This window comes from Trematomus bernacchii, unplaced genomic scaffold (genome assembly GCF_902827165.1).
Source record: "Trematomus bernacchii unplaced genomic scaffold, fTreBer1.1, whole genome shotgun sequence".
Taxonomy (NCBI): Eukaryota; Metazoa; Chordata; class Actinopteri; order Perciformes; family Nototheniidae; genus Trematomus; species Trematomus bernacchii.
This window is the reverse complement of record NW_022988007.1, coordinates 1,398,847-1,420,516: the sequence shown is the minus strand read 5'-3', so window position 1 is coordinate 1,420,516 and position 21,670 is coordinate 1,398,847. Positions and strand designations below refer to the sequence as shown.

General features: G+C 40.9%; 1 protein-coding gene across 1 annotated transcript in view; it reads right to left on the bottom strand.

Annotated features, from left to right (window-relative positions):
- LOC117472125 (solute carrier family 22 member 5-like) overlaps positions 1 to 16,284 on the bottom strand; it is a 30,872-nt gene extending 14,588 nt beyond the window's left edge. The window contains exon 1 of the mRNA XM_034117256.1: positions 15,979 to 16,284. Coding sequence (XP_033973147.1) covers positions 15,979 to 16,185 — 207 coding nt within the window. The 5' untranslated portion in view covers positions 16,186 to 16,284. The remainder of the gene's footprint in view (positions 1 to 15,978) is intronic.
- Positions 16,285 to 21,670: the final 5,386 nt, after the last annotated feature.

The window sequence follows — 21,670 nt, the reverse complement described above, 5'->3', positions numbered from 1 at the left end:
ACACGGGATTTGATTGGCTGACGCTTCCACCTCAGCCTCAAAAGTTGAACATTGTTCAACTTTGAATCCTGAAAATCCTGAAAATCTCCGCTCGCCTGCCCACAATGCAGTTCGGCGAAAAGTGAGGGAAAGTGACGTCACCCCATTCAAAGTGAATGGGCAGAAGCGTTTCAAGATTTTTTTAACGCTGCTGTGTAGACGTACCGTTACTGTACTTAAGTAAAAAAATGTAAGCACATATACTTAAGTATTTTCACATGTTGCTATTTTACTCACTACATTTCTTTTACAGACTTAGTTACTGGTTACTTTGAAGATTTCGTTTTAAATTAATATATGTTATTATAGGTTAAGTTAGCCAGTGTGTGTATAAAACAATTCAAATAAACCCCACCTTTACCAAGTCCAACATTGAAGTTATGAACATATCAATACATGAATAATGATAATACAATTATATAAACTATATGGTGCTTATTTGTGTCATTCTGGTTTACGTTTTGTTTTGTTAGTTTGATTTTTTTGTTTGAACCAAAAAAACGAAAATACCAGCCTTTTTTCCTTTTAAATCAAAAACGAAAAATCGGGAAACCAAAGCCGTTTTCCCGTTTTTGTTGTTAATTTAAAAAACGGTCCGGTTTTGGTTTTTGATAACAACTTCATTCCATTTTTCGTTTTGTATTGAAGAATGAAGAAAAGCAGTCCGGTGGACCGGAAGTTAAAGAACATATTTCAAAATAAAAGACACGAGGATATAATGGCAATGCTGTAAAAGTTCAATCCTGGAACCCAGAAGTCTGACGAGGATACGTTTATTTCTGCATTCACATGCAGATATGCGTTTATGGAGAATACAAGTATGCAAGCTCTTTGCATAACTTTATTTCGCTGACCTCCAGTTTGTACTGTGTCGGCAAATCCAGTGTCCAGCTTGTCGGTGTGTGTCAATGTCATGTTTGTTGCATACCTGCAAGATTGACCTGTGACAAATGTCAGCGATGTGAACAGAACTGTTGCCCTACTTTCACCTGCACCCAGCAGCAAGCGGGAGAACGATATCTCATACAGTCGACCCCTAAAACAGTTCACTCAGTAATGGAACAGTTGTTAACCATGATTTTGTCCAACTAGTCTATATTATGAATTTGATGTTTGTCTAAACTGCTAAGAAGCTGACAGCTGAGTTAGAACAGAAAGACATGCAGGCCATAATCACTAGACGCTCAAAAGAGGAATGTGTGTGTAAGGCTTACATGAACTGAATTGAAACACTGTCCATTAGTTGATTAATAAACAAGAAATTCAAGTCAAAGTTTTAGGCATTTTCATTTGTAGCACGCTGTAAATATGGACTATGAATGAACACATGCAATGTGGAAACACACAAATAGGTTTATTCTCAATACTCATAACAGTATCAGACACAATGACTTTACTGAGAGTGAAGATGACATGAACATAGTTACTGTATGGTACTGAAGACAAAATACAGTATATTGCATTTACCTCTTCCTCTAACTCTCTCTCCAAAATTGGCCTCCATTGTTGTGCACAACAAAGTGTTCAAGCTCAGGTTTCTAAGTGATCTTATTGGTTACAGTACGTGGCTTTTAACATGTTTCTGGGGGCAGGGGTTTGATAATTGAGTGTGGTATTTCAGTGGCAGTGTTTAGCAAACAACACACAGGCTGTCGGTTTTGAATAACGTGTCAAATGTAAATAAGAGTGTGTAGTTATTTGGTCAATCCAGTGTCCAGCTTGTCGCTGTGTGACAACGTCATGTTTGTTGCGATACCTACAAGATTTACCTGTGACAAATGTCAGCGATGTAAACAGAAATGTCGACCTACTTTCACCTGCACCCAGCAGCAAGCGGGAGAAATGTTTCAAGTTGTACTTGAAACATTTACGTCTACAATTAGGAGGGTGAGTAATTAAGCTTTTATTTCTGTAACGTTAAACTTATTGTTTTTCTTCAACAAGTTTGACTACATTGAAAGACAGAGGAGGGACAGTATGTGCATTCTTAATGAACATACTTTGTATTTTGTATGTGTCAGGGTGTTATGCTACAGGTCCATGAAGACAGGCCCCACAGTGAGTTCAGGATGAAGTGTTGTTACTGTCTTAGTTACCGTCCGGTTAAACATGTTCCTGGGGATTCGGCTCATTTTAGACAGGTTAGACACAGCCAATAGTAAAACATAAACTTTAATATAACTAGCACAAGGTAGCTACTCCCCAGAAATTGACTGACTGGTCTGTGTGTGCTGCACAGAGGTCACAGTTGTGTTTTGTTCCTGTTCTGTTGTTAAAGAGTTATTTTTCTTCGTTCATAGTATAAAAGTATATCAATTCATATCAGTATGTATAAGAAGTTGTAAGTAGAAAACATTTAGGAAAAAATATGACTTATTTACTCCTTAAAATAGCACAATGTTATTAAACCAAAATGTTACCCTAAAATAAATAATACGAAGCAAACTGAATACGTATTTATTTTGTTTCTCTTCTTACAGGTGGGGCTGAAAGACTCGACCCCCGTTGAGCTGGAGCATCATGGCTGCAGGTGTGACGTGTGCAGTGGCGACTGGTCATTAGGGGCAGGTGGGGCACAGCCCCACCTAGTGTCAGCAGAAAGTATTACAAATAATGATTACAAAAATGCAAAAAAAAAAATAAAAAAATATATAAAATATATTTTAAGATCATGTTTAATCATCTGATTCGTCTGTACATTGCTGTTTTAGTCTGTGTTCTTCTAATTAGTGTGTCTACAGTCACAGTGTGTGCCTATTGAGCTGTTTAGAGCCATGTGGGACAAAACCTGATTATGCCCCTTCCTCTCGCTGTGAAGTGAACGTGACTGTAAAAACTACACTGCGCATGCTCAGAGTATTTTGTAATGTAATGTGTGTGGCAAAAAAATAATGACCAGAGGGGCACGGAGCTACCATCCCCACCATACGTCATCTCAAATCATTCAGAGCTGATTGGCTGTAAGTACGTGTGCCGCGAAAAGTGTGGTGTGTGAAGAGGAGACGAGAGAGCTGCAGTGGCGCGTCCTAAAACCAGGAAGTAAGCACAAAAAAGCAATGAGATTTCTCCAGAGGATTTTAGAAAATAGCTCGAAATAAGATCTGTGGGAAACGTACCTGTTAGATAAATGCACGTTTTGATTAGCCGGATAATATCCATATGTCTACCCTACTTTTATAATTTTTTTATCATAAATCTATGGATTAGATTTATGATAGACTTTTGAAACTACAAGAACATAAGGAGGACTTTTACAAAAAAGTTATAGAAATTTTTGTCCAGAAGGATAGGCAAATGGACTTCATCTTCAAGTCAAGGTAAGACCGCCATTTTATTGAAAATGGGATCTTACCAAGAGAGAACAATTCAATATTTAAATGATAAAATTACATTTTTTGGGTATCCTTTTGTTGAACTGTCTGTTTAAAATTAATCGAAGCATCAGACAAAAAAAGCTTTTGAAAATAATATTATATTTTGGTTTAGGTCAAAATATAATATTTGTAAACCTGAAGAGTCAGTGCCAGTGCCTCAGCAGCCATGAACCTCACTGCACGTCACTGCAGAAGCTTATATATAGACATCTCATTTTTTTGTGCCCCACCACTTTTGTACATATAAAAACGCCACTGGACGTGTGTTACTCTCCTGCTCCAGTCACATGACTCCCAGTGGGTCCCCAGTACTCAGCTGTACAGAGCAGCAGTGGTACAAACCAAGAACTATGGCAAGTCTGAGAATAATGTCATTAAATACTAAAACTACACACTCATCATGTCTCATACACATCTCATCATTTCTATATCTTGCTTAAACCCAGTGTGTAAAACCAGGCCCGGTAGAGCACATGGCTGGGATGTCCGCAATCCAAAGCAGAGAACAATGTCAGAGAAAGTAAAGTGAGAGATTAGTAGTTATGTGAAAGTAAGCTATGCACACAGAATAGTTTATGTGTTGATGTCTCTGAGAGCTGAGAGGTGCTGGATCTGTCTGCCCTCAAAGTGCCAGGGATCTACAAGGACTTCACTGCTGCTTCTGCACCATACAGTAGGTATCCCTGTGAGGTGCCACTAGTGGACTCTGCTCTCGGTAAAGTTCAAGCTGGCAGTCCCCTTGTCATATGAACATCACCATGACAGCTAGAAGTCAATTTCTGGGGAGCTTAATTACTCACCCTCCTAAATCTAGACGTAACTTCACAAGTACAACTTGAAACATTTCTCCCGCTTGCTGCTGGGTGCAGGTGAAAGTAGGTCGACATTTCTGTTTACACCGCTGACATTTGTCACAGGTAAATCTTGTAGGTATCGCAACAAACATGACGTTGTCACACAGCGACAAGCTGGACACTGGATTGACCAAATAACTACACACTCTTATTTACATTTGACACGTTATTCAAAACCAACAGCCTGTGTGTTGTTTGCTAAACACTGCCACTGAAATACCACACTCAATTATCAAACCCCTGCCCCCAGAAACATGTTAAAAGCCACGTAACCAATTAGATCACTTAGAAACCTGAGCTTGAACACTTTGTTGTGCACAACAATGGAGGCCACTTTTGGAGAGAGAGTTAGAGGAAGAGGTAAATGCAATATACTGTATTTTGTCTTCAGTACCATACAGTAACTATGTTCATGTCATCTTCACTCTCAGTAAAGTCATTGTGTCTGATACTGTTATGAGTATTGAGAATAAACCTATTTGTGTGTTTCCACATTGCATGTGTTCATTCATAGTCCATATTTACAGCGTGCTACAAATGAAAATGCCTAAAACTTTGACTTGAATTTCTTGTTTATTAATCAACTAATGGACAGTGTTTCAATTCAGTTCATGTAAGCCTTACACACACATTCCTCTTTTGAGCGTCTCTAGTGATTATGGCCTGCATGTCTTTCTGTTCTAACTCAGCTGTCAGCGTCTTAGCAGTTTAGACAAACATCAAATTCATAATATAGACTAGTTGGACAAAATCATGGTTAACAACTGTTCCATTACTGTGTGAACTGTTTTAGGGGTCGACTGTATGAGATATCGTTCTCCCGCTTGCTGCTGGGTGCAGGTGAAAGTAGGGCGACAGTTCACAGGTAAATCTTGCAGGTATGCAACAAACATGACGTTGTCACCAGTCTATGGTTGGCACACAGCGACAAGCTGGACACTGAATTTACAGACACAGTACAAACCGGAAGTCGTACAAACCGGAAGTCAGCGAAATAAAGTTATGCACAGAGCTTGCATACTTGTATTAATCTCTATAAACGCATATATGCATGTGAATGCAGAAATAAACGTATCCTCGTCAGACTTCTGGGTTCCAGGATTGAACTTTTACAGCATTGCCATTATATCCTCGTGTCTTTTATTTTGAAATATGTTCTTTAACTTCCGGTCCACCGGACCGCTTTTCTTCATTCTTCAATACAAAACGGAAAATTGAATGAAGTTGTTATCAAAAACCAAAATCGGACCGTTTTTTTTATTAGGTCTTCTTGTTATCTGTTTTTTGATTCAGACAACAAAAACGGAAAAACGGCTTTGGTTTCCCGTTTTTGCGTTTTTGATTTAAAACAAAAAAACAAAAAAAGGCTGGTATTTTACGTTTTTTGGTTCAAACGAAAAATCAAACTAACAAAACGTACACGGACCTTTTTTTAATTAGGTTTTCTCGTTATCCGTCTTTTGATTCATACAACAAACGTTTTTTCGTTTTAAATAAAAAACGAAAAACGAAAAAAGGCTGGTATTTTCGTTTTTTGCCTTTTGGTTTAAACGACAAATCAAACTAACAAAACGTACACAGACCCATTTTAATCCGTGTATCTACCGTCCAATTGTTTTTCTTTATTAAACACGTAAACAGAAGAGCGTCTGAGAGACGTTTTTGCTTTTTGCTTTTTACCTTACTTAATGGTCTAATGGTCATTGGAGCGAGGGGCGGGGCTAAACTCACGGAAGTGATTTCAAAACAAAAGCACTCGTGTGCTGGAACGGTGATAATATTATAAACAAGAGGAAACTAGGGGCTGTTCTCATTTCATCAAATCCCCCTCCTCGACTCCTCAACTCCTCGGTCCTCCGGTAGTGACCCGGAAATGAATTTTAGCGCGCCATGTTGAAGGACATCTCATTTCTCTAAATGCACATCGAGGACCGAGCATCGAGCGTCGAGGAGGCTCTCTGGAGGAGCTGTAATCGAGGATACACTGATGGGTCCTCCAAGGTCCTCCACGGCTCCTCCGCTCGCATCTCCTGTGGGCGGGACTAAGTCTCGAGGATAGGAGTCGAGGAGGGGAGTCGAGGAGGGGAATTTGATGAAATGAGAACGGCCCTAGGTGAATTTAGCGATCACAACGAAAACGGCCAAGACACATATTGAGCCCAGAAAATGAATGTTATTAAGGGCTGTAAATATAATAAGTCTGTGTCTAAAATGGACAACATTGTTAGGAGATTTAAACTACAGCCTACAGCGATTCTGCACTCGGTCACTCAGCCGTCTCTCCACTTTGTTTTTTCAAATCAGCTGCTCTTCATTTTTTGTCCTGCTATATTTGATGATCGATACAAATATTTGTTATCATAAGTTCTTAATAAAACTGACACTGTTGGACTCGGTACTAGTTTGACTGCTACGAGAAATAAAATGATCACTTTTACTGTGTACTTTGCGAGTAATGCTCTGTCAGAGTCCCCTCCATAGTACATAATGCATGTTTTCTGCTATCTTTGAGGAATGATACAAATAAATTGTTACCATTAGTTCTTAATGATATTCATACTGTTTGACTGTGTATTAGTTAGCCTGCTACTAACAATACATTGAAGTACTTTTACTGTGTATTTTTGGAGTAATCCTCTGTCAGAGTCCCCTCCATACTGTACATAATGCATGTTTTCTGCTATCTTTGATGAGTGATAAAAAGACCATTTTACCATTAGTTCTTAATGATATTGATACTGCTGGACTGAGTAATCCTCTGTCAAAGTCCCCTCCTGAGTACAAGAATGCATGTTTCTCTGCTATTTTGAATCAGCGTTACAACACCTTTCTTCATGAGACTTATATTGTTGGACAGAGTATTTTAAGAGGATATGACATGATATCAGCAATACTTCCAGTCAGTACTCCGGCAGCAGCATTTTTACACCTTGGAAAGTCTTTAGAGACTGGCCTTCAGCAAAGTGACAAACCCTTGTGACTCTTGTTGGCCTCTTATGACAATGCTGTCTTTTAAATAGGACTATTTCTCTACTCCTAGTTCATTCCTCGCAGATTCTTCCATCAGTCCCAGTCATTGCATGTCAGTCAATAGAGATTCGAAAAATGTGTCCAATTCAACAAAATGTTTTTTTGTGAGTGAAGGCCAGAGCTAAATTATAGAGTGTGTAATTACAAGGTGAGAGAAAAAAATTCCACACCCTCCTATGAAACGTATTTTATTTACTTTTCCACTTATAAAACATTTGCATGTTGAACTGCTGGATATCTTCCCCAGCCTCAAGGAAACACAATAAAATAAATGGATTCATAATGAAAAGAATATTGATAAAAATGTATAAATTAATAATGTTGTGTGCAAACATTTCAAATTTAAATATAAAATGAAAAAGAAGTTTACTTTTGAAATGATTTCTCACAAAAACCTTTCTAAATTATAGTAAATTATAAAAAAAGGTTTTAGTCAATATACGTTTTTCTGCCTAAAATAGTTGAAATTGAACATTACGTAAACTATATCAAACACCACATGCATGGCAATTAACCCATTTTTGCCCGCTATTTAAATTGACTTTGGTTGAAGTTAACAATATTGATATGATATAGATATATAGATATATAGATATATAACATATCATTGATGCAGTCTTTCTGAACACTTTTAAAATAAAATACTGCAAATGAAGAATATTTGTAATGTTCTGCACAGATAGTGCCTTAACTTGAATTTGAAAACACGTGGCAACTTTATTAATACAGCAGATGGAAAGATTTGTGGAAGGATAAATTCTTCATGGGCTTCAATGGCTCTCTAGTAAAGGGTGTTTTATGGTTGCTTGTATTATCCTCAGATAGGGGTTTGTTTAAATAACTAGTGACATTTGAATAAATATTGCAAAAAAGGGCTCCAAAAAAGGCATATATATAACCGGCTTAACCAGTCTGTATTTCTTCAAGCACCACAAAATTCAGAGTTTTTAAAGTACAATTCTTGGCCATTTATTGTGTCATTTCTCCAAACACATACAGTAAAAATGCCTGTTTTGAAGCCTTAAAATAGTGCAGGAAAAGGACTTGTATTATACTTAAAGACAGGGCTATTCAGTTAAGAGAAAAGAAAAAAGGAAAGAAAATTGTTATAATGGGTGATGTAACATTAATGACATACATAATATGAGGTCCTTGGCACTCAGACTCTGGAGGGGTCATTTTGTGATCATGGGGCATCACCCTTACAGCATCAGGACAATATCATATGGAGTCAGACACTGGAAGTGTGCTGGAGGCTGATGCATTGACTGGGACTGATGGAAGGATGAGGCCGATGAGACTGAAGAATCTGCGAGGAACGAACTAGCGGCTGTGAAATAATCATATATTAAAAGACAGCAGCATCATAAGAGGCCAACCAGAGTGACAGAGTGTGTCAGTGTGCTGAAGGATAGACCAGCTATCCAGGCCAGTCTCTAAAGACTTTCCAAGGTGTATAATGCTGCTGCCGGAGTACTGACTGGAAGTATTGCTGATATCATGTCCACCATATCCTCTTAAAATACTCTGTCCAATATAAGTCTCATGAAGAAAGTTTTTTTTAACGCTCATTCAAAATAGCAGAAAAACATGCATTCTTGTTCTCAGGAGGGGACATTGACAGAGGAGTACCGGAAAAGTACACAGTAAGTGCTTCATAGTACTTGTGGGGGTAGTTTCAGTAGTACTGAATCCAACAGGATCAATCTCACAAAGAACTAATGACAACAAAAAAGAATTCCCTCATCAAACTTAGCAGAAGTGGCTTGATTTTGTTGACTTTGACAGAGTATTTCTCAAAAAATACACAGTAAAAGTACTTCAATGTATTGTTAGTAGTAGGCTAACTAATACAAAGTCAAACAGTATCAATTTCATTAAGAACTAATGGTAAAATTATATTTTTATCATTCATCAAAGATAGCAGAAAAACATGCATTATGGAGGGGACTCTGACAGAGGATTACTCACAAAGTACACAGTAAAAGTACTTCATTTTATTTCTGGTAGAAGTCAAACTTGTACCGAGTCCAAGAGTGTCAGTTTCCTTAAGAACTTGAGGTAAAAAAATATTTGTATCACTCGTCAAATATAGCAGGAATAATGAAGAGCAGCTGATTTGAAAAAGCAAACTCGAGAAGCGGCTGAGGTGACCGCAGTGCAGAATCGCTGTATAGTTTAAATCTCCTAACAATGTTGTCCATTTTAGACATAGGCTTATTATATTTACAGCCCTTAATAACATCCATTTTCTGGGCTCAATATGTGTCTTGGCCGTTTTCGTTGTGATCGCTAAATTCCATCCGTTCCTTCATACTGTAGTGATTCAAAGTGTGATTTTAGCAAACGAGTGCTTTTGTTTTGAAATCACTTCCGTGAGTTTCGCCCCGCCCCTCGCTCCAGGGACCATTTGACCATTTAGTAAGGTAAAAAGCAAAAACGCCTGGGAAACTGTCGTCGCTGCTGGAGGAAGCCGGAAGAAGGAAGTGAAGTTGGAGACGCGTGGCAGAAAGCTCAGAGAGAATCGGAAAATTCGGATACATACAGAAACGGTAGCATTGGACTGTTTTTTTTTGGCGGATTTGCATAAACTGTACATTGAGTGTTTCATCATGTCAACCAGCTCAGATGGTAGCCAAAGAAACAATATGGAATGGATGATATCCAAAGCTGCGAAGAAGAAAAGATCTTTGAGAGACAGAGATAGTTCAGTAAGAGCTCGAAGTTGGTCGGATTGGTCGGGTGAAGCAGACGAGGCTAAGCAAAACAAAAAATCAAGAGTCAGTCAAAATGACAGCCAAGCAATGTTGAATAAAGAACTAGAACACGAGTGGAAAGTTGTAATAGAATTCAATCAGGATGGTGGGCATTACCACCCGATTAAACTTACCAATGCAATTGAAAAAGAGATTGGAAAAATTAAATTAGCTAAATTCATGAACAACAAGCGGGTATTGATACATGCCAATAACAAACAGCAGCAGGAAAAGATTCTGGGAATGAACTCACTGAATGGGGAGAAAATGAAGGCGCATGTTCCAGGAGCAATGGCAAAACTGAGAGGAGTAATCTCAGGAGTACCATTGGACATGTCAATGGAAGATGTTAAAAGTGAATTAAAAGGAGACAAAATAGTGGAAGTCACAAGGCTTAAAAGCAAACGGGATGGCACACTCAAAGAAACATTATCAGTTCTCATTCAGTTTGAGAGAATCTTACCTAAGGCAGTACAAATGGGATATTTGAACTTCATGGTTAGGGAGTACATCCCCAAACCTCTCAGGTGCTACGCATGTCAACGAATGGGGCACACAGCGCAGCAGTGTAAAGGACAGCTAAGGTGTGCGAGATGCGGAGGACAACATGAGTATGGAAAATGTGAAAAGGATGCAAAGGTTAAATGTTGTAACTGCGGAGGAGATCACAGTGCTGCGTTTGGAGGATGTGAAGTGCAGAGAGAGGCCAGAGAGGTGCAGAGAGTTAAGATTACAAACAAAGTTTCATACGCAGAAGCAATAAAGAAAGTAAGGGGAACAGTAACAATCAATAAGACCCCTAGTGGAATGGAGCAGAGCATTACAATACAAAATGTCAGGAACACACCAAAAAGTAATCTTCAAATCCAACCCCACAGCGCCACCAAGAGTAAAGAGGATGATGATGTTTTAGGAGTGAAAAAGGTGAATTTTGTGGTATTCATATGCCATACTGTAAATGTTGCATTACAGTTAAAAAAGAAAAGTGATAGAATCAAAGCCATTGTGGAGGCAGCTGGAAAATTCCTTGACATGAAAGATATGAAAGCAGATCAGATACATGCAATGCTAACTATAAATGGAGCTGGGGAAAATGAAAATCAGGATGAGGGTTAGATCCTTAATCATGGTGCTGCACATACTACAGTGGAACGCAAGAAGCCTCATAGCTAATGGTCAAGAATTCAAGAAATATATATATGATCTAGAGGTAGTCCCTGAGGTAATATGTGTGCAAGAAACCTGGTTTACGACCTCAATTAGACTTTGTCATTCCAGGATTTAGCTGTATAAGGCATGGTAGAGATAATAATCAAAATGGTGGAGGGTGTGCCACGTTTCTCAAAGATGGTGTGGCATATAGGGAGTTGCAATCTCCTGATGATATAGAGGTACAGGATATACAGCCCCAGGACAAGACCAGCTATGTTATGCTATGTTTAGACAGTTACCTATGGAAACTATGACAATGGTGCTGAGTCTTTTCAATAAAATCTGGGGAGAAGGAGATATGCCAAGTTTGTGGAAAACAGCAGTCGTGCTACCATTCAATAAGCCAGGGAAAGATACAGCTAACCCTAGTAACTACAGACCAATAGCTCTTACATCACACCTATGTAAATGGATGGGAAAGATCATTGTCCGTAGGCTCTCACATGTACTGGAGCAGAAAGGGCTGCTGAGTAGTTTTCAGAGCGGATTTCGTAAAGGGCGGTCCACAATAGATGCTTTAGTAAGAGTGAGTAATGATGTGGAAAAAACATTGAAAATGAAAGAGATAATGGCAATAGTGTACTTTGACAGTGAAAAGGAGTATGACTGTATATGGAGGGATGGGTTACTGATCAAATTGAGTAGAATGGGTATTGGAGGGAGAATGTACAATTGGGTAAGGGCCTTTTTAACAGACAGGACATTTAGAGTAAAGGTTGGAGCAGATATTTCCAATTATTTTGAAATAGAAAATGGTATCCCCCAAGGGAGTGCAGTCAGTCCAATATTATTTAACATCATGATTAATGATATATTTACATGTTTAGACACATGCATTCAATCGGCTCTATACTCAGATGATGGGGCTATTTGGATGAGGGGAAGAAATGCCCCATACGTAATGGAGAATATAGCTAGAGCGATTAAAAAAGTGGAGAGGTGGTCATATAACTGGGGATTCAAAATGTCAGAAAGCAAGTCATGCTACAGAAACGGCACTCACCAAAGTCCTCAACGACCTCCTCACCTCTGCTGACACCGGTTCACTCAACATCCTCATCCTCCTCGACCTGAGTGCAGCCTTCGAGACCGTGAGCCACAACATCCTGCTCACCCGACTCCAGGACATCGGTATCGAAGGTACTGCACTCAGGTGGCTCCAGTCCTACCTCTCCGACAGATCCCACTTCATCTCCCTCAACAACCACTCCTCTGCCACAGCTTCAGTCACCCAAGGTGTTCCCCAAGGTTCAGTACTCGGCCCCCTCCTCTTCATCATCTACATCCTCCCCCTTGGTCAGATTCTACACCACTACAACCTGGACTTTCACTGCTACGCTGATGACACACAGATTTACCTCAGCACCAAATCCCCCCACAACCCCCCCCTCACCCACATCGAATCCTGTCTGACTGCTATAAAATCCTGGATGGCACACAACTTCCTCAAACTCAACAGCAATAAAACTGAACTCCTCCTCATCGGCTCCAAATCCACCCTCAGCAAAACCCCCAACCTGACACTCACCATCGATGGCACCCCTGTTTCCCCCTCCACCCAGGCACGCAACCTTGGCGTGATATTTGACCCCACCCTCTCCCTCGAGCCTCACATCCGCCAAGTTGTTAAAACCTCATTTTTCCACCTCCGCAATATCGCCAAACTCCGTCCCTCTCTCACCCGCCCTGCAGCTGAGCGACTCATTCACGCCTTCATCTCCTCCCGCCTGGACTATTGCAACGCACTCCTCTACGGCATCAGCACTACATCCCTCAATAGACTTCAGCGTGTCCAGAACGCAGCCGCCAGACTCCTCACCCACACCAAATCATGGCATCATATCACCCCGGTCCTCAAAGAACTTCACTGGCTCCCCGTTTCACACCGCATCCAACACAAACTCCTGGTACTCACCTACAAAGCCCTCCACCACCTGGCCCCCCCCTACCTCACTGACCTCCTCATCCTCTACCAACCACCCCGGTCCCTCAGATCCACCTCAGCCGGTTTGCTTTCCATCCCCAAGGCCAAACTCCGGAGCTTTGGGGACAGAGCATTCTCTGTGGCAGCCCCGAAGCTCTGGAACTCCCTCCCCCAAGACCTCCGTGAGTCCGAGTCCCTCACCCTGTTCCAGTCCCGCCTCAAAACCCATCTCTTCAAATCTGTATACCCATAAGCCCCCCCCCCCACCCCCCACTTCCTCCTGACTGCTTTCTGTTTTTTTTTTGTTTTTTTGTTTTCTCTGTTTTGTTTTTGTTTTGTTGTTGTTTTGTTGCCTGTCCTTGTCTGTCTACCCTTCCCCAAATGTAAAGCGTCTTTGGGTTTAGAAAAGCGCTATATAAATAGAATTTATTATTATTATTATTATTACATGGTATTCACAAACAAACGCAAGATTGATGGCCAACAGCTAACACTATATGATCGTCCAATGACAAAGGTGAATGAGTTCAAATACCTAGGACTGTGGTTTGATAGCAAATACATGGAAAATGCATATTAATCAAGTGGAAACAAAATGCAAAAAAGTATTACATTTATTGCGAGCTGTAGCTGGATGCAACTGGGGCGCAGACATTTACAGATCAATGATGTGGTCCACAATAAATTATGGTTGTGTAGTCACTATACAACCATAATCTATTGTGGACCTCATCAATTTTTAAAAGCGGTGTTTTTGCTGCTGCTCCATACACTATACTATAGTGTATGGAGCAGCAGCAAAAACATCGCTTTTAAAAATGGATAGAATACAATATAAAGCATTGCGGTTGTGTATTGGAGCGATAAAGTCATCCCCTATCAATGCAGTTCTGATAGAAGCAGGAGAGACACCTCTGGAGATCAGAAGAGAGAAACTTGCTCTGTCATACTGGGTCAGGCTACAAGGAAGTGGAGAAGAAAATATTTCAAACAGAATATTACAGGATTGCTGGGATTATGCAAAATTCCAGGGACGTGGGTTTGGCTGGACGAGTAAGGAGAGAACGAGGGCATATGGAGTGGAGAATATCACGTTTGCCAAAGCAACCCCATTTAGTAGTGTTCCCCCATGGCTTTTCCCAGAAGCTAAAATAGATATGAGTATCATAGAAAGGAAAAAAGAGTGGCAAATAAATGAAGTGGGAATTAAAACAAGTATGTATCTGAATGAAAAGTACTACAATTACCTACAAATGTACACAGATGGTTCTAAGAACAAGGAAGAGTGTGTTGGAGTAGTTATATACATCCCAGACTTTAAAATATCTATTTCAAAAAGAGCGTCTGATCAATTATCAGTGTACACAGCAGAAACGCTTGCTGTAATCATAGGATTACAGTGGGTTGAAGAGGTCAGACCAGATAGGGTGGTGATGTGCACACATTCATTGTCCATTTTACAAAGCATACAATCAACAACAACTGCCAGAGAAGACATTCTCATAGAACTGAATCATAGCCTGTTAAGACTTCACAGAGGTGGCATAGATCTGCAGTTCTGCTGGGTGCCTGCACATGAGGGGGTGAAAGGGAACGAGTGTGCTGATAAATGAGCAAAAAGTGCACTTCAAAAGGGAATCACATTACCAGTTCAACTTGGTAAAGGAGAAGGAAAAGCAGTAATTAAGAAGAAAGGGATGGAGATCTGGCAGAAAAGGTGGGAGAAAGACCAGAAAGGCAAAGAGTATCACAAAGTACAAAAGACAATTACAATTCATATTTATAAAGAAAGAAACAGAACGGAGGAAATCACGATCTCTAGACTCAGAATAAATCACACGGCTTTGAATGGTACGCTGTATATCATGGGGAAAAGTGACAGTGACAAGTGTGGGAACTGTGGAGTAAAAGAAGATGTAGAACATATCTTGTTACATTGTGACATCTTTAAAGCGGAGAGAGAAAAACTAAAGGCTAAAGTTTTAGAGGCAGAGAGGGAATGGAGTGTGGTTGGTGTTTTGGGAACAAAAGGAGAGGGAGTAAGAGCTACCAGAAAGGCACTGTTTACATTCTTGAGTGAAACTGGGGTAGGGAAAATAATTTAACATTAGGTCAGGAAAGAATATAGATTTTTATTTTTGTTTTATTTATTTCATGTTTTTTGTTGATTTATTTATTTATTTTGATTTATTTTGATTAGATCATAGGTTAAAGAGTTGGTATGATATGATGATTCATACTCATGTACAGTAGGTGGCGGTATGCACCTTTTAAGTTGTTTGCAATCCGCCAAAAACGAAGAGAAGAAGAAGAAGAAGCAAAAACGCCTCTCATACGCTCTTCCGTTTACGTGTTTAATGAAGAAAAACAATTGGACGGTAGATACACGGATTATTCTGTATGGAGGAGTACTTTTACTTTTGGTACTAAGAGTATATTTTGATGCTAATACTTCTGTAGCTTCACTGAATGCAGCCCTGCAGAGTATTTGTATTTGTTTACTTCAGTAAATCATCCGATTTATTTTTCCACCCCTGGATACAACATTATGGCATTGACAACCGTGACCTTACATTATCTTTTCCACCACAGTCCAAAGTATAGACTAATTGATCACTTTATGAGCCTCCTTTAACTTTTTACAGCAGACTCGTAAAAAAACTAAAAACATGCTGCACATCTGAACAAAAGTATTGTGAAAACAAATTAACATTTTGTTTCTGGTTTGGCTAGTGTAATAATTCATAATGAGGGAATAAAACTGCTACATTCTTAATTGTTTGTATTACCTCTATCGGGATTATTGCATCGCGCCAATCTTGAGTCAGGTTTTCCTCAGGAATCAGGCAGTGGTGTCTGGGAATGTCTGTCAGAAAGACAACGGAGAAAGCGCCTAATCCATTGGGCACGATGCTGGCACAGAGCAGGAAGAAGACAACCTGCTGGAAACGTCCCCACTGACCCAGAAAAGCAGTGGACTCATCGTAATCCTCCATAGCCTGAGTATTAACTGTTTTCTCCCAAGCTTGCAGAAAAATTCCTTTTCCAACTCAACAGAATGAAGACATACAGTTTGCAGTCTCTTAAACTGTGAGATAGCCACGCCCTTTAATAGATAACCATGCATGCCAACAAAGAAATACAAAAATAAGAATTTTACAGCATTTCTCAAGCAATAATTTCCTCTTAGGTCTGCTGTTTAATATCTATTTAATGTTGTTATAACTTGCTTTTATTACTGGCTAGTACAGTAAAAGTTATTTTGCCTTTCATCTGAAACATTCCTTTGCTGCAACACTAATCATTTTCCTAGCCATAGCTGACAGGAATCAAGCATGTATAAGCCACATTGCTACACATATTACAATTACTTGTATATAGACTCTCCTTGCAGTATTTATATTATATTGTATTTGTATTTACTTCTATGTACAAATGACAAAAAAAGCCTTGAATCTGTTTTTTTATTATCCTTGTCAGGTTATATATTACAAAGGTCAAACGGTATAGTTTATGGATGCAATTTTTTGCTGACAACGCAAATGGCTATTACAACAAACATGTGAACTGTGCAACTTTTGTCTAGTGAACATGTTGTGCTGTTCTCTGATGTTAGGTTAATCTTTCACAGCAAAACATGAATTCACATTTAACAGGTCACCCTTATAACAGTAATAACGGAAACCTGTCTCTGTCTAGACAAATGCCAGAAATTACTTTAGCCATATCCAGTCTGAAAGTTCACTAAGACAAAAGGTCAGGTTATTTATTACCATGGCTAAAAAGAAATTGTGAATGTGTAGCAGGCCCCACTATGCAGGGCGCGATGACAGATTATGTTCCTGTAGAACAGGAGAAATGATGAGCAGAGAATGCCTTTTACTGCTCGTTTGGCGGGTCTTGCCAGAATTTATTCACAATTGGCACAAAACAAAACACAATTGTTCTTGCCCTTTTCCTACTCTCAATATAAACACATGTTTATATGTTCATGTCTTCAAAATATACTTTTAACATGCTTGAAGTATTCAAAATAAACACATTTGTCTATAACCAAATGTCATTAACTTCATGACTAAAAATAAGAATGTACTGTTAAGTACCTTTTCAGGATAACTATTAGCATTAGTCTAAAATGTGCTAGCATTAGCATCTAACAAGCATTTACAATAATTAAAGAACGACTGCACATAGGCTATCGATAATACAGAACACACCTTGTCATTTGGAATATAAACACTGAAAATAGGTAGCTAATAAAGTGCACAGGAGCTATAAACAATTAACTTGCATTCACTTTCATCAGGGAGCGTGAGTCTACTACATCTAAATAGCAACCGCCATTATACATACACACAGCCACCACGAGGTGGTCTTACATCTAAATAGCGACCGCCATTACACATACACACACAGACACCACGAGGTGGTCTTCTACGCGGCATTAAACATAATAAACAACATCTAAACATCACTTCAAACTTAAGACATTGCGATTTATAACATTTGTGACAATCTGTACACATTACTGACCTGTAGAACAGGAGAAATGATGAGCAGAGAATGCCTTTTACTGCTCGTTTGGCGGGTCTTGCCAGAATGGCAAGCTAACGACAGCTCCGTCATCACGTCAGACATTTTACGGCAGACGCGTAAATAATAACCAACCCCTTTGCGGCAGTGATACCCTGCCATCTACTGCCCCCTGCTGTCCATTGTTAAACAGGTCATATTAAATCATATTAATTATACACATACAATTGTGATTACACTTTGTGTGGGTCACACACACTCCCCGACAAAGAAAAATGGCTCCCGACATTAACCATCAACCTCTTAACTTGTGCCCCTTCTCTTTGAACTTAAAACACTTATACACACTCTCACAAGGGCACTTCTTTAAATGTACAGGTGAATACAAATATGTATGAGAGTGGGTGTAACAATCTTTCCTTCTCAATATGCATGTATGTATGGCAGCATTACAGTGTAAGGCAGTGTCTGGTGTGTAGTGTAAGGCAGTGTCTGGTGTGTAGTGTAAGGCAGTGTCTGGTGTGTAGTGTAAGGCAGTGTCTGGTGTGTAGTGTAATGTGGCATAGGAAGGGGCTGCATTCCCCAGAATGGCAGGGCTTGTACAGTATATAGTCCCGCTGGGTCTGTAGGCCCACATGATCTGGAGGATGGCTGACCAAGGGAGTCATATGTCAGCGTTTGAGGAGGTCTCCTGTCCCGTGTGGATTTCCTCACTGGCTCATCCTGAGGTGTCACAGGTCGGTCATAGCCATAGGGTACTTGTACATCCTCATGCTCTTCCGGTGCTTCAGAATCCACAGGCAGGTCTTCCTCATCAGTCCGTTCTTCTGGTGGTTCTTGTCTGGTTTCTCTCTCAGGTGTAACAACTCGATGTTGTTCTGGTATATGATATCTCAATGGCACTCTATATCTATGTGGTTCAGGTACCCTTTTCCGACCGTCTGTGTTTTGCTGAGATCCAGAGCTAGGTTCAACATTCTGTGAGTGAAGTCCAGCTTGTGGGGGTACTCTTAGCCAGTATCGTACTCTAGGTGCCTCATCATCAGAGTTTTCTGAGTCACTGCTTTGTGATGTCTCTCTCTGTCGTTGTTTCTCAACATGATGACTCTTGCTCTTCCCTCTAGGTGGTAGCAGATTTCCTGTTGGTTCAGGCAAGTTTACAGGTAGGTCATTGACAACGTGTAGGAGATTTCGATGGAGGGTACGGATCTTATGACCACCTGTCTCAGAGCACACTTTGTACACAGGAATGTCACCAACTTGTTCTTTGACGACATACACAGTTTGTTCCCAGTAGGACCTCAATTTTCCAGGTCCACCTCTCTCACTCATGTTGCGGACTAGGACTCTATCACCCGGTTGGAGCACAACTCCCTTGATGTGACAGTCGTAGTACTTCTTGTTTCTTGCACTGGAGTGTTGACTGTTTTCAGATGCAATCCGGTAAGCCTCTTTCATTCTCAGAGCCCATTTCTTAGCATAGCCCTGTGTTGTTTCAGTCTGACCTTTGGCTGACAGACCAAACATTAAATCTACTGGGAGACACGGGTGCCGTCCAAACATGAGGTAGTGGGGTGAAAAGCCTGTTGCCTCATGCCGGGTGCAGTTGTATGCATGTACAACCAGGGGTAAGTGGTCTTTCCAGTTGCTCTTTTCTGTTTCTCCCAGGGTCCTCAACATTTGGAGCAGTGTTCTATTGAACCTCTCAGCTGGGTTTCCTTGGGGGTGGTATGGGGTTGTCCTCGAATGAGCAACTCCAGCCAGATGCCTCAGGGTCTTGAACAGGTCATTTTCGAACTCTCTGCCTTGGTCGTGGTGCAACCTGGCCGGGTAGCCGAATCTTGGAATGAAGTCATTATAGATTTTTTCAGCAGCTGTTCTGCCAGATTTATTTTTTGTTGCGTAGACTTGAGCAAATCTGGTAAAATGGTCAATAACTACTAAAATGTACTCGTAGCCCCCTTTGCTAGTTTCCAGGTGCATATAGTCTATAGACACAAGCTCAAGTGGTGCAGATGAAGTGATGCTGCCCATTGGTGCTCTGACGTGTGTCACAGGTTTCTTTTGTTTGATACAGGGGCACTTTCTGGTTACATAGGTTTCAATGTCCTTTTTCATGAAAGGCCAGTAGAAACGGTCTCGAGCCAGGTGGATGACCCTCTCAGCCCCAACATGTCCCATGTCGTCATGGAGATGCTTTAGTACCAGGGGGTGGTATCGTGATGGTAAGACGAGCTGCTGCCGCTGACTGGCTGTCCGGTACAACAGTTGATTTTCCATGTGCAGTTTTCCCCACTCGTGCATGAGCTTTCTGAGCGTACCACTGGCTCTCTTCCTGTCCTCATTGGTCAATACTGCCTTTGCCTCTTTAAGTTTGATAAGCTCACCGATTGCATGGTCCTCCCTTTGGGCATTGACTAGCTCACTGTGGTCAATGGTAAGGGGTGACACATTCACAGGTGACTCTGAGCATGAAGCTAGGTCCAATGCAGCAACATAAGCAACATCCTGCCTCTTTGCAGACTCACAGCCATCCCATGTGGTTTGGATGGTTTCTCTTGTGAGTTCTTCAGTACACTCTCTGACGTAGGTGTCAATGTCAAGAGGGAGACGAGAGAGCGTGTCTGCGTCTATGTTCACTCTTCCTGGCCTGTATTTGACATCAAACCTAAAGTCTGCTAGCTCACCTACCCATCGGTGGCCCACAGCATTCAGCTTGGCAGTACTCATCATGTATGTGAGGGGATTATTGTCTGTGTATACTGTGAAATGGGGTGCATAGAACAGGTAATCCCTACATTTCACACATATCGCCCACTTAAGAGCAAGAAACTCGAGTTTCCCTGAGTGCATGTTGTAATTCTTCTCAGCGGGAGACAGAGTTCTTGAACCATAGGCGATGACTCTCAATTTTCCATCCTGTCGTTGATACAACACAGCGCCGAGTCCCTGCTGAGAGGCGTCAGTGTGAAGCACAAATGGCAGTTCGAAATCCGGATAGGCCAACACAGGTGGGTGTGAAAGTGTGTCAATCAGCTGTTCAAGGATCCTTTGGTGATCATCAGTCCACAGGACAGGTGTCCTTGAGGGCAGCTGAGCTCCTTTTCCAACCTTATGTTTCCCCTGGGTCACGGTAGAGCTTCCTTTAATTTTTAACAGATCATAAACTGGTTTGGCAATGCTTGAGAAGTTTTGAATATAGGCTCTATAGTAGCTTAAGAAACCCAGTAACTTCCGCACTTCTCCAACTGTGCTTGGCCTCTTCTCTTTCAGGGATGTGATGGCATCAATGTCTTTTGGGTCAATCCTGACACCGTCTGCAGAGACCAGCCTCCCAACATACCTGACCTCTTTCTGAAACAGCTCACACTTTGTTGGTCTAAGCTTGACACCATGGGACTGCAAGGCTCTCAGGACTTGACGTACTCCCTCAACATGGCTAGTGAAGGAGTCGGAGTAGCAGAGGATGTCATCGAGGTAAGGGATACAGCAGTTGTCACGCAGAGAGTCCAACATTTCCTCCATGCTGCGCTGAAAAGCAGCAGGGGCGTTGGAGAGTCCAAAAGGTATCCTCACCCACTCATACAGCCCCCAAGGGGTGATGAACGCCGTCATGTGTCTGGATCCTTCAGCAATGTAGCCCTGGTGGTAGGCCTTGCCTTGGTCTAAAATGCTGAACCAGCTTTGGCCTTTTAGGGTGTCGATGAGTTCCTGGATACGAGGCAATGGGTGACGGTCTGGTACTGTTTTCTGGTTTAACATTCTATAATCGATGCATAACCTTAGGGACCCATCCTTTTTCCTGACGCAGACTACAGGAGCTGAGTACGGAGATTTGGACTTAACTATCCACCCTTTTACAAGCAGGTCTTGGATGTACTCTTTAACCTCTTTATAAAGGGGCTTGGGCACTGCACTGTATGTGCGCTGAACTGGGATGTTGTCCTT